Source organism: Schistocerca nitens, chromosome 3 (assembly GCF_023898315.1).
Source record: "Schistocerca nitens isolate TAMUIC-IGC-003100 chromosome 3, iqSchNite1.1, whole genome shotgun sequence".
Lineage (NCBI taxonomy): Eukaryota > Metazoa > Arthropoda > Insecta > Orthoptera > Acrididae > Schistocerca > Schistocerca nitens.
The window spans coordinates 505,445,193-505,463,053 of NC_064616.1; the positions used below are offsets into that span (position 1 = coordinate 505,445,193).

Below are 17,861 nucleotides of genomic sequence, written 5' to 3' on the forward strand. Positions count from 1 at the left end.
CTAATCCATTAACTGAATATCATGTCATTCCAAGAGCTCCTCCACCTGCACTATTTGAATCAATTGTGCACTGCCATCGATAAAAAAGGAAGTTGGGGCCAAGAGCACCCCGAAAAGTCACACATGAAATAAGGAGTACAATTCACAATAACACTGACTGATGAGTGTACTGTGTTCAAAGATTTGGATGTCAGTACACCCATGCAACATTAGCCACCTTATACTTTAACAACTGGATCACCAAAATGATCATGTTCAACTATGCTCCTCCATTATGTGTTCCCATCTCTCACCATACGAGGGTACACCCAAAATCACTACCCAGACTGAATCTGCCCTCATCCAAGAAGAACACACAACACCATTCCTCATTAGTCCACTCCTTATCCTCTTTCCACCATACCAAATGGTACCACCAATGTGCGGTTGTCAGTGGAACACAACAAACTTGTTGTTGGGCAAAGAGATCATCCCATGCAATTACCAAGCAACTGTGGAGCATTATATTTGTGCCTTGCAGTCATGTGAAATGAAGTTGCAGTTGCACATGGTGTTTGATGTGTGTCCTCCTTGCTTGTTGCGCACTGTAACAGTCATCTGCTTTTGTAATTGACCATAGTCCACCACCTCCTTGCCTTCAGGCAGCAATACCTGTGATTCCAAAAGCTGCCCATGCATGTGAAGCAATGCTGTGAGCAATTCCGAACTCCTGAGCTACACTCGTCACACTTCATCCTTCTTCATGTTTCTCGATGGTTCTTCTCCATGTGAAGTCATCCAGATGTTGCCTCCAGTCCATTTTGTAATGAAGAACATCAGCACATTGCACTATAACTGCTTCTGATTGACACACACACACACACACACACACACACACACACACACACACACACACACACACACACTCTCTCTCTCTCTCTCTCTCTCTCTCTCTCTGCCTTTTCCAGTTCATTCAACTGTGTCATATTTGGGGGCTGGCCCCATTTTGCACTATTGTGACATTGATCTCATGCCATATGATGTCCAACTTTCTGTGTATGTCTGAGACACCTCTAGCAATATTTTCCCACACTTCATTCATTTCCACTGAGTAATTAATATGGTGTGTTACTTTACCTAAACAGTCTTTAAGTTTCGCAGAGCAGTCTACCTAACTTTTTCACCAACTTTATAAAATGCTTAGACTAAGAAGATTTTATGATAGTCTGAGATACTTGTGGCATCCTCACTTTTGTAAAGGTGTCTAAAAATGCATACTTCAATCTTTCTGGAACCCCATCTTGCCTAAGGGAGATGTTGCAGATATGATCCAAAACTTTGCATATTTCATCACAGCAAGCCTTCAACAGCTTTCTTGAAATATGACCTACATGACAGGAGGTTTTTCTTTCCATTGATTGTACGATTCTTCTATACATTCTACCAATAGTTAGAGGCCATACTTGTTTGGCTGTATTGTTCAGAGAAATTATGTTTCAATATATCTGCAGGTTTGTCAATAAACCATTGTGGCCTGATTGTGCTGTAACAAGGTATCTGGCATACATTGCAAAGTCACTCAACAGAAGTGGTAATGATCATTCTGGTGAGAGCAGGTTGCCTAAAAAGACAATCTTCAGGTTCCCAAAAATCACACTTGGCAGTGTTTAATACAGCCCCATATTTATCCAGATGCCTAAAGATTTTGACTAAGTGCTGCTGGTGTTCCTCTGCCATGTCTGAAAAAATGGAGACGTCATCTAGATATGTGAAACAATACAACAAACCTTGTAGCTCTGTAACTATACACCTCTGCCAACTCTGTGCAGCATTTGATAAGCCAAATGTCATTAGGGAAAATGGTGTAACAATAGTTGCCTTCAGTATGTCCTCTTCAGCCACAGGAATTTGTGTGTAGACCTCCGCACAGCCTGGCACTCTAAATATAGTTGCTCCCAGATAATGCATAATTGTAGTCTCTTAATAGGCACATACTATAATGGTATGGCATTGTTGTACCATTAGGGGCATGGGCACAACATGCCACACTTTTTTGGCACCAAGTGTAGAGCCAACAACCAGAGACTACTAGAAGGATGTATGATGCCTTCTTTCAACATTCCATGGAACTCTGTTTTGGCACTAGCATAACAGCCTGGAGTAACCCGTCTTGGCCTACATGAAATTGATGGGCCTGTGTTAGTATTATTTTAGAGCACAATGGTGTGACATACCTTTTGCAGAGCACCTGGAGGTCACGTGATACCTTGGAATTGCTCCAGTAGCTTGGCATATCTGCTCCCTGGATAAGTTTGGTGTCATGCACCACTGCGCTGTGTCAAAACCCAGCAGGTGATAGGCCCATGATATTGTTTGAGGTGTGCATTGCCAATGTCTGGCACCAGATGATAATGTGCCCAGATGGTGTGTTTACATATTAATAAGTTCTAGAATATTCACAAATATCTGCTGTAGTTTGCTAAAACTTATTTCAAGTAACTTCTGTGGAGAACTATTAAAGGGTTCTCAATGTTCTTCAATTGTTTGTTAAGTATTAGGGCCATAAAATAGTTGAAAAATTGTTGTGATTGATTTTTCCCCAACTTTGTCTTCATGTAGACATGAGAATGGTAACTGACACAGTCCTAAACAGTGTGCTGGGAACAAACAGTTGTGTGTCTTATTCAGATACCTTCTAGGGATTACCACTAGTTTCAATTTGGAGCCATCTCAAATTTAACTAATATTTTCGTAGAGTTCACACACATTTTGCAGCATCCTGATGAAAGCTATATAAAACCTTGAATTTTTTGTATCTTTATTTGAAACTTTACAAAGCTAAATGTTTTTCTGTAAGGAATGTATGTGTAAAATTTCATTCAAATAAGAGGTCAGCTAGCAACCACTGGTTCACTTAGGTTGGAATGATCCACATATGTCTCAGGAGCATGGTGCATCTTACTAGTGGTGTAATCCACAATTCTAGACATTGTCTTTACACAGCCAGTAACCATACTGTATATGGTTTGCTTTGCTAAGCATATTGATGGATGGCTTTCACTCAGGTACTGCTCTTTATCACAGTCATACCTGTATCAAGACGTGGTGCCTGAAGAGAAAGTTGTCAGCTCCTTCACACTGAATACTGTGTGCAAGGCTAAGACAGCAAATAACAAGATCAATGGCAGAGAATGATCCTGTTGAAAAGCAAATATTCAGTCTCTGTCCCATCATTAGAATACATAAGTAATAAACCAAGAAGAGGCTCACAACTCCTCAACGCTGGGAGCAGATGGTAACTGAGTCCCACAGATCACTGTGTGCATTAAAATCCCCACAGGTGCAGAACATGAGTGAAAGCTGTGTGATGAGATCATTGAGGGCCTCTTTCACAATTATAGACTATGATAAAAGTAAATAGCACATCTGTCCCCATGGCCACTGTGAGCTTCACCCTTCATTCCCACTCATACAGAAATTTAATTTCAAGCTCCATTTTATATCTTTTGTTCAGTCCTTTGCATATTCTGTTTTATTGTATCCTGTGTTATGTCTTTTATTTTTGTGGAGTCACATCTGTTTAATCATGGATAAGTACTTAGGTATTTTGGCTTTATCAAGATGAGTCAAAAGTAAAGTTCTATGTACAGACTTGGCAGAAAATCCTAAGAAATTTTGGTCTTATGTCAAAGTGGTAGGTGGATCAAAACAAAATGTCCAGACACTCTGTGACCAAAATGGCACTGAAACAGAGGATGACAGACTAAAGGCCGAAATACTAAATGTCTTTTTGCAAAGCTGTTTCACAGAGGAAGACTGCACTGTAGTTCCTTCTCTAGATTGTCGCACAGATGACAAAATGGTAGATATCGAAATAGACGACAGAGGGATAGAGAAACAATTAACCAGTGACTGTTGTGAGATGATTGGCAGCTGTGTGTTGTGTTTTGGAAGCGCTCCTGAGAGGTATCTATTGGTGATATTGGTACCAAAGGTACTTCAAATACTATCCTCTCCTGTGGATCCTGTTCCTCTGCAGGAAATATGGGATCTGTCATTATCATCCACTTGACCACAAGTGGCTTTTCAGTGGTAGATCTAAGCATCCTGTACAGGGTAGATGGGTACCAGGGAGGACTCAGGGTGGTATATATAACCCCCTAACCAACAAGTTCAAGGTTCTGTATTTCACTGGAACTGAGCCACTGGAAATCATTTCTCCTACTTGGGATACCTGTTTTGAAGAGGCAAATGCAAAATGTTAGGGGTCTATTACCATTGTTGGCAGCTTAAACAATTGGTGAATGATGGTACCCCCTAGGAATATGGCAGCAAGGGATGGGAAGGGTCACCAGGTGCAATCAGTGTGAATGCCTGTGGGGTATCATTCAACATGATGAAGAGGCTATTCTGGCAGCTGTTAAGGGAACAGAGCACAACCAACTGCAGATTGTTCTGCACATTGGAACAAATGATACCTGTCACCTGGTCACTGAGGTCGTACTCAGATTATTCCAGTGACTAGCAGAGAAGTTTGAGAAGACCAGCCCTGCACAAGCAGTTTCAACGAAGCTCACAATTTGCAGCATTGTCCCCAGAAATGACCATGGTACCTGGGTTCTGAGATGAATGGTTCTGTGACAATTTAGGCTGCAGATTCCTAGACTTGCACTATAGGGTTGAGTAATGTAGAACATCCCTAATGGATCAGGTGTGCACTATACATCAGAAGCTGCAACCTTTTTTTTATTGTTTAGATTAGGAAGCTCTCCATCCAATCCAGATAATGATAGCTGTAGGGAACACAGGAGTATTAGTGTAAGATTGAAAGCACTGCCTCCCAAAAGTGAGACTATTAAAATCCTAATGGTTAACTGCCAAAGCATTCACAACAAAGTGCCAGAGTTTGAAGGGCTCCTGAAAAACAGTGAAGCTCACATAATCCTAGGTAAAAAAAAGCTGGTTGAAACTTCAGATTGATGGCATTGAGGTTTCTGGGGGAAATTTAAGTGTATGTCAAAACAACAGGCTAATGGGAAATGGAGGTGGTGTATTTGTTACATTAAACAAGAAACTCAAATGCACTGAGATAGAAACTGAAGCTGCAAGTGAGATTGTTTGCGCAAGACTCAGTATCGGGGATTAGCATAGAATGGTAATTGTGTTCTTCTGTTGACCGTGAGACTCTTCTCCAGATGTAATAGAAAACTTCAGAGAAAACCTCGGTTCAATTTTATGTAAGTCCCCCAAGCATACTGTAATCATCAGTGGAGACTTTAACCACCCAACAATCAATTGGGAAAATTAAAGTTTTGTTAGTAGTAGGCATGATAAGACATCCTGTGACCCATTACTAAATGCCTTCTGTGAAAACTACCTACAACAGATAATTCTGAACCCCACTCATGAAGGACATATATCAGACCTAATGGCTACAGATAGATCGACTTCTCTGAGGATGTCTACATCAAAACAAATATTAGTACCCATGATGTGGTTGTGGCAACAATAATTACCAAAGTACAAAGGACAGCTATAACAAGCAGATAGATATATATGTTCAGTGACCTAAACAAAAAATGAGTAGTGTCTTATCTCAATGAGAAACTTGGAACTTTCAGCACAGGGCACGAGCATGTAGAGGAGCTATGGCTCAAATTTAAAAGAATAGTTGATCATACACTGAACAGATTTGTACCCAGTAGAGCAGTTCATAATGGGTGGGAATTTCCTAGGTATACATTCACTGTAAACAAACTTCTAAACAAGTAGGGACTGATGCATAACAAGTGTAAAACAAAGCATAGGACTGTAGATAGAGAGACACTGAATGTAACACATTTAGCTGTTAAGGAAGCAATGCAGGAAGCCTTCAATGACTACTGTAGCAGCATACTGTCAGATGATCTTTCTCAAAACCCAAATAAATTCTGGTCAAATGTAAAGGCTGTTAGTGGCACCAAAGTTAGTGTCCAGTCCCTAGCAAATGACTCAGAAACTGAAATTGGTGATAGCAAAGCTAAAGCTGAAACTCTTAAATCTGTTTTCAAATGTTCCTTTATGAAGGATAACACAGGAGAATTGTCCCAATTTAATCCTCGTATGACTGAAAAGTTTAGTGACATAAGTATTAGATCAGTGTGTTCAGAAACAATTGAAACTGATAAAATTAAACTAAGCTCCAAGGTCAAATAAAATCCCTCTGAGATTCTATACTGAATTTGCAGCTGAGTTAGCCCTCCTTGTAACTATAGTATATTTGGAGCCCTTGAACAAGAACTTGTGTCCAGTAGTTGGAAGAAAGCACAAGACACACCCACCCATAAGAAGGGCAGAAGAAGTGATCTACAGAACTACCATCCAATTCCCTTGACAGTAACTTGTTTTAGAATTCTAGAAGATATTCTGAGCTCAAACGGAATGAGGTATCTCAAACAGAATGATCTCCATGCCAGCCAGCATGGATTCCAAAAACATCAATCATGTGAAACCCAACTTACACTTTTCTCACATGACATACTGAAACAAATTGGATCAAGGCAGTCAGGTAGATGCAGTATTTCTTGATTTCTGAAAAGCATTTGAGTCAGTGCCACGCTTATGCTTACTATCAAAATTATGGTCATATGAGGCATCAAGTGAAATTTGTGACTGGATTAAGGACTTTTTGGTAGAGAGGATGCAGCATCTTGGATGGAGATTAAGTTCTATTGGTATCACAAGAAACCAGAACATTCTATAAGACTTGGGTAGCTGGCTTTCACAGTTTAAGCCATCATTGTCACTGATGTCCATTAAGAGTCATATTCTGACCAAATGATTTCAGTTGGCCCCCAATCGTGATTTTAGTGAGTGGTCCACTCAATGTGAAAACCCCTCGCTCTCTAATGTTCTGGCTAGTACACAATAGTTTGAGGTTTTGAGGGCTTTGGGTACTCAAATTGAATCATGGTGTGATGTTGCAGAAGTTCAGCCCACTTCCCCCCATTGTTTATTGGATGGTTCATACAGGTATGATATGGTGGTAGTGGTCCAAATGTGAGCAAAACATCACAGCGGCCAGTCCAACTCATTACAGCAGCCACAGCCACAGCCACAGCTGCAGCTGCAGCTGCAGCTGCACAGCAAGCCTTGTACTGAACAACAACACAAGCACTCCGTGCTTCCCTCTTGTCCACCATGTCTTGTCGCTCTTGATAGGCCGGATTGTCCTAAGCAGTGGGCCATTGCTGCCAGTGCAACAAAATGGGCCATATTGCTCTTGTTTGTAATCCAAAATCCCAACAGCTGACATGGATGTCAATTGTGTATCAGCAATGTCCTTTCCTCCTGTTAAGCTTTTTTTTTATGTCAAGGTTTATCAGAAGGTTTTGCATATGCAATCGACACTGGTGCTGTCGTGTCATAACTCAATTTGCAGACGTGCATGGACTTAGTTTCTCCCCCTTTAGCGCGAGTGTCACATACATTAGTCACTTATAATAAACGTAGCATTCAGATTTTATATAGTTTCTCAGCCCCAGTCACTATAAATCTATGGTACATCACTGACTTTTCTGGTGGTGAACGCTGCACAGACTGGAAATTTGTTTGGTTTGTACGCCTTTAACCATTTTGGGTTTACTGTTTCCGATGAAGTTAATCTTGTCTCTGATCAAGTGCCCTATACATAACTCAGCTCTTTGTGCTCTGAATCTTCCACCATGTTTTCTGTGGGTTTGGATTGTGCCAATAATTTCAAAGCCCACATCACCATGAAACCTTCAGCCAGACCCCATTTCTTTTGGGCTCGCACAGTGGGAATAGTGCTCCATGACCGAGTGAACATGGAGGTCAACAGGCTCATGGCCTCCAGCATCACCCAATATTGTCAAGAAGCCAGTGGGGTGGTTATGCCTTTGTGGTGATTTCAGAGTTTCTGTCAATGCTCAGTCTATCACAATCACAGACATGTATCCATTGCCACGCCCAGACGAACTTTTTGCTAAGCTCAGTAGTGGTCAGTATTTTTCCTAGGTTGACCTCTCTGATGTATATTTGTAGCTTCCTGTTGGTGTTGATTCTCAACGCCTCTTGTTCATTAACATGCATTTTGGCATGTATCAATACCTGCAGTTACCATTTGGCAAGGCCAGGGCCTCAATTATTTTTCAACATTTTCTCGAAGAACTCATGAGGTCTGTGCCTGTCTGTGCCAACTATCTTGATGATATTGTGGTCTCCAGCTGCTCCACTGACGAACATCTCAACAACTTACATATGCTCTTTTCGATATTGCAGTACGTTAAAGTGTAATTTGGAAAAGTGCCAGTTTTTTCACCCTTCTGTTGTTTATTTTTGGTTCAAGGTCTCTAGTGCTGGTATCAAACGCCTTCATCTGAATGTCTCTGCCATTGTTCCTCTTATGTGTCCTGTGCTGGTGAAGGAACTCCAGGTTTTTTTAGTTAAGGTTGTTTATCATCAACATTGGTCGCACAACCATTACTGACTTGCTGCATAGGGAGATGTCTTTCCAGTGGTCGCAAGCATGTGAAATGGCGTTTCCCAAACTGAAGTCTATGTTACTATCTGCACTACCAACTGTGTCAGCATCTAGTGTTAGCAATAGATTCATCCCATCATGTGCTGGGGGCAGAGTTAGCTCATAAATATTCTGATGGCTCTGAGTAGCCTATTCCATACATGTCAAAGACCCTTAGTTTGGTTGACACGAGATATTCACAAATAGTGAAAGAAGCACTTGCCAATGGTTTATGCCTTAAAGTATTTTCATGTTTTCCACTATGGTGTAAAATTCCACCTCATCATAAGCCGGTAGATTCATGGTTTAACCCCTCAGCGGCATTACCACACAAACTAGCATATTGCCTTCAATGTTAGGCACTGTTCCTCTCTCAGTACAGCTACAGGATTCACTTCCACCCCAGGGCTAAACATGCAAATGTTGATGTGCTCTCCTATCTTCCAGTCCATCTGAACCCAGTTTTTGATTGGGAGGTGTTACTCTGTTTCCGCATTGATGAATGTGCTGAACAAACTGTCGGTGGTTTTCCAATCACTAGTGTTCAGGTCATGCTGATACAATTTTATGAAAAGCGGTACATTTCATAGAATATGGCTGGCCTGAGGTGCCTCCATGGCAGGCATCTGACCCCCTCCATAGCTGCTGTGTGTTTCAGAATTGTTTCTCTATCATGGATGGTGTTCTGCTCCTTGATATGGACTATTTAGCTCCTCACGTAGTGGTTCCCTCGGCTCTCCATTCGAAAATCCTGCAATTGCTGCACACTGATCACTGGGGTGTGTCACATACCAAGGCATTAGCCTTCCACTGTGTTTCTTGGCCTGGTTTGGATGGTGACATCATTTGTTTGGTTAGAGCATGTTCTCAATCCATATCACAGTAAGCTGCTCCATGGGCAGTGCTGTCTCTGTAGCTGCAACCTTTGCAGGCCAGGGAGTGTCACCACATTGATTTTTCTAGCCCTTTCCTTAATGCATACTGGCTAATAGTAATTGGAGCTTTCTGTTGGTTTCCATATGTTGTTTGTGGCCCATCAACCTCAGCCTATGCCACCGTGGCAGCCCTGTCGAAAAAATTTTCCATTGAAGGACTTCCAGCAATGCTGGTCTCTGATAATGGCCCTCAATTTGTTTTGCAGGAGTTTGCCCCCATCTGATGGGGTAATAGAAGATGGGAAAAGTAAAGCCAAAATTTTAAATTTCACATTTAAGAAATTGTTCACACAAGAGAACCATGCAAACATACCATTGTTTGACCATTGCACAGACACTCATATGGAGCACTTAGTAATAAGCATCTCCAGTGCAGAGGAACAACTGAAGGAATTGAAAGCAAATAAGGCACCAGGTCTGGATGGAATCCAAATTCGATTTTGCAAAGAGCACCCAACAGCATTGACAACTTACTTAGCTTGCATTTACTGTGAATCGCTCACCCAGTGCAGAGTCCTGGTGACTGGAAAAAAGTGAAGGTGACTTGTGTATACAAGAAGAGTAAACCAATGGACCCACAAAATTACAGATGAATGTCCTTAACATTGGTTTGCTGCAGAATCCTTGAACATCTTCTGAGTTCAAATGTAATAAATTTCCTTGAGAGGAAAAAGCTTCTGTCCATGAATCACCATGATTTTAGGAAGAATCACTCATGTGAAACTCAAGTTGCACTTTTCTGACAATATATCCTATGGAGTTTGGATGAAGGGCAACAGAAAGATTCCATATTCCTAGATTTCCATAAATCATTTGGTGTGGTGTTATCCAGTCAGCTGGTGACAAAGGTTCAAGCATATGGATTAAGTTCAAAGAATTGTGTCTCAATGACTTCTTAAGTAACAGAACTTAGTATACTGTGCTTGATGGCAAGTGTTCATCAGAGCAAGTGTTATCATCAGGAGGGCCCAGGAAGTGCGATAAGAGTGCTGTTATTTACCGTATACATAAATGATCTGACTCATATGGTAAGCAACAGTCTGCACCTGTTTGCTGATGATACTGTGGTGTATGGAAAGGTGTCATCATTGAGTGTGTGTAGGAGGATACAAGATGGCTTAGAAAAAATTTTTAGTTGATGTGATGAATGACAGCTAGCTCTAAATCTAGAAACATGTAAGTTAATGCATATTAGTAGGAAAAACAAACCTATAATGTTTGAATACAGAATTAATAGTTTGCTGCTTGACAGTCACATTGATTAAATACCTAGGCATAATATTATAAAGCAATATGAAGTGTAATGAGGACATAAGGATCATAGTAGGGAATGCAAATGTTTGACTGCAGTATATTGGGGAAACTTTAGGAAAGTGTGGTTGATCTGTAAAGGAGACCACGTACAGAACACTAGTGCAACCCATTGTTGAGTACCATTTGAGTGTTTGTGATTGACACCAGGAAAACATCAAAACAATTCAGAGTTGGGCTAATAGTTTTCTTACCATTAGGTTCAAACAACAACAAGTGTCACAGAGATGCTTCAGGAACTCACTGCAGGTAAGGTGACATTCTTTTTAAGGAACACTGTTGAGAGAATTTAGAGAACTGGCATTTGAGGCTGACTGCAAAATGATTTTATACCTACCAACACACATTTCATGTAATGACCATGATAATAGGAGACAACAGGCTTTTATGGAGACATAAAGTAAGTTTTTTTAGCCCTTGTTCTATTTGGAAGTGGAACAGGAAAGGAAATGACTAGTGGTGGAACAGGGTACCCCTCTGCCATGAACCAAATGATGGATTGGTAGTTAGCTACATGTTCCATTGATCAATCTCACGGTAACTGTTATGATGTGAAATGTGTCAAGTGCATAAGAAATACACTCATGAATGAAGGTTTTCTTTTCTTTTTTTTTTTTTTTTTTTTTTTTTTTTTTTTTTTTTTTTTTTTTTAAATGGGGGGAGCTTAAAATTTTTGTTACCTATCCCAAGCCCTTAAATGGCACATAATGCATATATTATACCTATAGATTTATTTATTCCTATTCAAAAATTTATCTATGGTATAGAAGGAGTTGTCAAGGAGATATGATTTCAATTTATTTTTGAAACTGTTACTACTGTCTGTCAGAAATTTTATTTCATCTGGTAATTTAGCGAGAAGTTTTACAGCAGCATATTTTTAACCCTTTCTGTGCCAAAGATAGGTTAAGTAGAGGATAGTGTAAGTCTTTCTTTCTTCTGGTATTATAATCATGAATGTCACTGTTGTTTTTAAACTGGTCCATGTTGTTGAGAACAAATTTCATTACTCAGTAAATGTACTGTGAGGCTGTTGTAAGAATTCCCAACCTTTTAAACAGGTGCCTAAAAGATGTGTGACTGAGAGCCCCACATATTATTCTAACCACTTTCTTTTGAGTAGTGAATACTTTCTGCCTAAGTGTTGAGTTACACCATTACACTATTCCACTTAACATCAAAGAGTGAAAGTATGCAAAGTATGTTAGCTTGCTAATTTCTATATCCTCAAAATTAGCAATGACTCTGATTGCAAAAGTTGCTGAACCTAGTCACTTTAGGAGATCCAAAATATGAATTTTCCATTTATGATTCTCATCTATATGTACACCCAAAAACTTAGTATGCTCTACACTGGTTACTGACTTCTGTTGACGTGTTATATTTATTGAAGGAACTGTACTCCTTGCAGTAGAAAATTGTATGTGCTGTGTTTTCAAAGTTCAGAGCAAGCCCACTGGCAGAAAGCCAATTAGTAACTTTTCCAAAGAGATTATTTGTATCATTTTCTGTTGTAGTTTCATTCGCTGGATTAATAATTATGCTTGTATCATCAGCAGTGTCAGTTTAGCTTCTTGTTTCAGATAAGAAGGGAGGTCATTCACATATATCGAGAACAGAAGGAGACCCATGATCAAACTATGTGGAACACCTAATGTAATTTCATCCCAGTTGGATGAAGTGGGAAACTTCCTTAAATCACTTAAACCATATACAGAAACTTTTTGCTTCCTGTCCTGTAGATATGACTTAAACCACTCATATGCTATTCCATTTATACCATAGAATTGTAATTTCTGCACATTATGTCACGGTCCACACAATCAAAAGGCTTGAATAAGTCACATAAAATTCCTATTGGTGACATTTTACTATTTAAAGACTCTATTATGTGGGCAGTGAAATTGTATATTTCTGTCTCGGTAGAACACCTTTTTTTGAATACAAACTGTGATTTACTAAGTATCCCATTACTGCTGAGATGGCTAACCACTCTTGAGTACATTACTTTCTAAACAAATTTGGAAAATGCTGTGAGCAAGGATACGGGCTGGTAATTATTGGCATCTGTGGTGTCTCCTTTTCTGTAGAGAGGCTTGACAATGGCATATTTTAACCTGTCTGGGAAAATGCCTTGAGTTAGTGATGCATTACAGATGTAACTCAGAACATCAGCTGTAACTGCTCCACATTGTTTTAATATCTTGCAAAGTATATATGTAGATGTAGGCTCCATCTGTGTACCCCATGCAAACTACAATCAGCAGTTGTACGTATGAGCTGGAATTTATCAGATTTTATTATAACAATCATTTCATGAGACATGTGTGTAAGCAGCAATAAGTTTCTAGACTTCTTAGAATAAGTAGTCCTGTAATTTAAACAGTAAACCAAACCTAGTTTCACAATGCTTTTCCTGTAGCATGTACCACTGGATTTAGATGATCTTACAGCTGTGCTAATGAAATCATTACAAAATGAGATACATTTCACCATTTATATATATTTTTGTACTAATATTTTAAGATATTGCTATCTACCAGTATGTTTTCACTTGTAGATATAACAAAAACTCTTATGTGATAATTATTGCCAGGAAGATAGGATCATGGCATGCCCAGTAGGACTAATTATTTACTTTTTATTTTAACATGCCTTAAAATGTTCTATGGATTTCCAGCATGCTGGATTAATTCCATGACAGTAATTCCTGTTAATAGTGTGATATAGAAACAGCAGCCAAAGTTGCAAGAATCACTTTTTGTTAATAGATGACCAGTTTCAAGCTACCTGAAACCATTTTCAAATCATCATGACAGACAAAGCAATATTTTCCAAAACAACAATAAACCATGCCAAGATTATACATAAGCATATAACAAAATCAAGGTTAGTATTTTTTTACACATAAAAATAATCTTGACATGGTTTATATGCTATTTCAGAAAATATTGCTTTATTGATCAGGATGATCTGAAAATGGGTTCAGGTAACCCAAAACTAGCCAGCAATTAAATAACAAAGTGAATCTTACAACTTTGGCTGTTTCTGTATCAAACTTACACTATTTCATTGAAAAAATTATGAAAGGAAACAGTTACTTTTTATCTATTTTTGTTTTTATGTACAGGAACACATTTTGAAAGCTGATATCTTGTGAGTACGTTTCATAAAATGTTTGGCACAAATTCGTATTGATGGAAATGCCTTGATGGAAGCTAACTAATTTTCCACTTATTCTACATGTCTGTCTGCTGCTCATAGCCTCCTCTGTTTGATGAAAAGTGATATACCCTGATATACATATTACATCATAATTCAAGATAAACATATATGGTCCATTTCTTGCAAAATTTCAATTTTTTATCTTCACTTGCTTCAATATTATAATTGATACCTTGCTTCTAGTGGAAACCCAATTGAAGAGGATAGTCGTACACAAATAATTGATGCTTGGTTACTGCAGATTAGTCCAGTACAGAGCACTGATGCTGGAAATTATTCATGTTCAGCAGAAAATATGTATGGGAAAGATAAAATCACCTACTATGTTGCAGTACAAGGTAAGTTTCATATTTAGCAGGAACCTAAAAAAATGTGTAAAGTTTAGCTCATCTGTATCATAAAAGACTCTTATATTTTAAAGATATCAAGTAAAAGATCTAAATTAAATGGAGCTGTTAAGTAAGTATAAGGTATTAAAATTTCTGGCATAGAACATCTGGCAGCAGGCCAGATATTAACACATAAATATTGACCAATCCTTTCTCCTCTAAAGGTAATGGGATAGATAAAAAATGCTGACAAATGAAATTTGGAGAGGCTAAACACAGATCTACAATTTATCTTGAATTACAAAGGACTTAATGTATAGTTAAGTAAGATGATGAAACATGCTATTACACTTATGTATACTCCAGCCCAGACACTAGTTGTCACTCATTTGTTGGGATTATGAATAACTTGTGTTTATGTGGATCTCAATATCTTGTGTCTCTTTCCTTTTCCTTATTATCTATGGAAATATTAATTTGCATTACTGAGAGCTCAAGGAACTGTGAAGTTTTTGTAGATCACAGCCTCCTGTATTGTCACACAAACAATTTCATTTCATAACAGAGGGCAATCTTCTTTGTTTTGGTGCTACTTTCGGACTCCTAATACATCCAGCAAAATTTTAAACAAGTTATATGTCAGTAATACCAAAGCTATGCTATCTATATGACAACTTCATGTTTGCAATATGAACACCTTGAGAAAAATGTACATTGCTTCAGAACAGTAACCTAAGGCATCAGGCTGACAGTTTGTTTTACTCCCAACAGGATGTGATAGTCTGAAACTCACACAAAGAAATTTCATTTTAAATCTTCCAATTGTTTCATTGGAAATTGACTGGACATACATATGTTAAATCTGATGAAACAGACACTTTTTAAATACTTCATTGCTTATTTGCATGAATTCACAACAATTTTAAAGTTATATGTTATATGAATGGTGTAGGCATGGTAATGAATAATAGTGTGACATTATATAATTTACTTATCAAGCATATTTTAATAAGTTGTAAACTAATATTCGATTTAATAAGTTGTAAACAAATATTCAATTTAATAAGTTGTAAACTAATATTCAATTAATTGTCCAGTGATATTTTTGTAAATGACAAATGAGGTTACTCATACAAGGGGTATTCCTTCTCTTCTTTCTTTTTGTATAATACTCTGTGTGTGATTTAGAAACTGAAGTCACTTGCTGGAGGAACGAACTACAAACTGCAGGTAGAACAAACATTTTTTTTTTTTGTTTGATTTGATTTCTGTTAATTGTCTGGGACAAATACTGAGATGATTTTATCACAAAAATCGTGAATAATTGATGAGTGGAAATGGGAATAGTTCTAAATGCCAGATTTCACATTTGTCAGAAGACTAGGGAAACAATGTATCTCTTTTTGTGTGTAACTTATTTGTATCCAAAGCTTGTGTAGGTATTGTGAAACAACAGAACTTTACTGCCTACATCTTCACTGCAAAAAGTAATGAGACAAATTAGAAAATAAATAATCAGTTGAAAACATTCAAAGTTTCATACTTGGAAGCTGACTGGTTATAAGTGCCAGTGAGAAAGTTCTTGTTTCAAGTACCATTAATACATAGACAGAACATTTTCTTTGTAATAATACAGGTGTAGAAATATAACAGTAATGTAGTAGTAGTAGTAGTAGTAGTAGTAGTAGTAGCTTTATTCTTCTGCAGATCACTTTTTACAAGGATATAGGACATGTCAAAGTATTTACAAGTTTAGACCAATTTAAAATGAGCTAACTCATACACACATATACTTACAAACTTCTACTTAGAGACAATCATTAGATTTACTCAATGCCACACTGTTGACTCATATCTCACAATCAGTCACTACACAAACTAAACACACATTGTTTCATAACACTTCACTCACTACACTTCAGTTTGAAAACTGTGTTCATATTTTGTGCATTTGTTCCCCAAAAAATGATGCCATAACTAAGAACTGAGTGTACATATGAATAGTATGTAACTAACAGACACTGCACGTTACATACTGTTGATAGCATTCTAAGGGCATAACATGCTGATGACATTCTGTTTGCAAGTACCTTTGTGTGTTCACACCACTTCAACTGAGAATCAATATTCATTAGTTGAAATTTTGCATTTGTTACACAGTCAATACAAGTGCCATCTACATTTAATTTAACATTGTCATTTTGCCTCTTCAAACTGAAATTCATGGCATTAGTTTTCTTCATGTTCAATGTCAGTTTATTGCTTACTGACCAATCGTAAACTTCCTTGAGAGCTTCATTTTCTTCCTCTGCAAGGAGTTCTCTTGTTTTCTCTGTGACTGTATTATTGCTGTTGTCAGCAAAGAGAATTTTTTCACCATGATTAGTACTGCAGGGAAAGTCATTGATGTATATCAGGAATAGTATTGGTCCTAATATGCCACCTTGCAGAACCCCTATATTGACGTATTCTGGTTCTGATAAGTATTTTACTAAATGTTTAGATCTATTCAAAGTATGTGTTATCTCTACTCTTTGCATGCTATCTGCTAGGTATGATCCAAACCAGTCATTTGCTACCCCTCTTATTTATTCTTAATGCTTCTAATTTATTTAATACAATCTTGTGGTCAACTGTATCAAAGGCCTTAGAAAGATCCAAAAATATGCCTGCAACACACTCATCTTTGTCAAGAGCATCGAGTACAACCTTTGTCAATTCTACTATGGCTGACTCCATATTTTTACCACTTCAGAAACCAAACTGTGGTTTGCTTAAAAGATTGTATTTATTTAGGTAATTCATTAATCTGTCTTTCATAATTGCTTCTATTATTTTTGAGAATAGGGACAGTGGGGAAATAGGCTGGTAATTTTCTACGTCTTTTGCATTACCTTTCTTAAGCAAAGTTACAACTCTTGCCTGTTTTAACTGCTCTGGAAATGTCCCTGATGTGAAGGATTCATTATTATATTTGTTAAGGAACCTTGTATAATCTCTTGCATTGTTTCTGTACACACATTGGTACTTCATCTAAGCCTACCTACTTTTTATTTTTTAGTTTTTGAACAGTTTTATTGACTTCATTCTCTGTGGTTGGAAGTAACATCATTGTATTTAGTGCAACATTATTTACCAGTGTTATATTTGTTTTGGGGAAATTTTGCTGTAATGTCTTTACAATACTTGAAAAATGCTCATTTACATACGAGGGTAATCCCAAAAGTAAGGTCTCCTATTTTTTTGTAAGTACATAGACCTGTTTATTTCAACAATGGTTTACATCAGTTTACAGCTTGTACATTTAGGTATTCTTTGACATAATCACCATTTCTGTCAATGCATTTTTGCAGGTGCCATGGCAGTTTTTGTATGCCCATGTCAACTTTGTAAATAGCATGGTGGCGAGCTGGTATGACATGGGCATACAAAAACTGCCACAGTGTCTACAAAAATGCATCAACAGAAATGATGATTATATCGAAAAATAGCTAAATGTTCAAGCTGTAAACTGATGTAAACCATAGTAGAAAAAACAGGTCTATGTACTTATATAAAATA

General features: G+C 37.9%; 1 protein-coding gene across 1 annotated transcript in view; it reads left to right on the top strand.

Annotated features, from left to right (window-relative positions):
- Positions 1 to 17,861, top strand: part of LOC126249639 (Down syndrome cell adhesion molecule-like protein Dscam2) — a 152,804-nt gene that overhangs the window by 24,588 nt on the left and 110,355 nt on the right. The window contains exon 3 of the mRNA XM_049951316.1: positions 14,155 to 14,309. Coding sequence (XP_049807273.1) covers positions 14,155 to 14,309 — 155 coding nt within the window. The remainder of the gene's footprint in view (positions 1 to 14,154; positions 14,310 to 17,861) is intronic.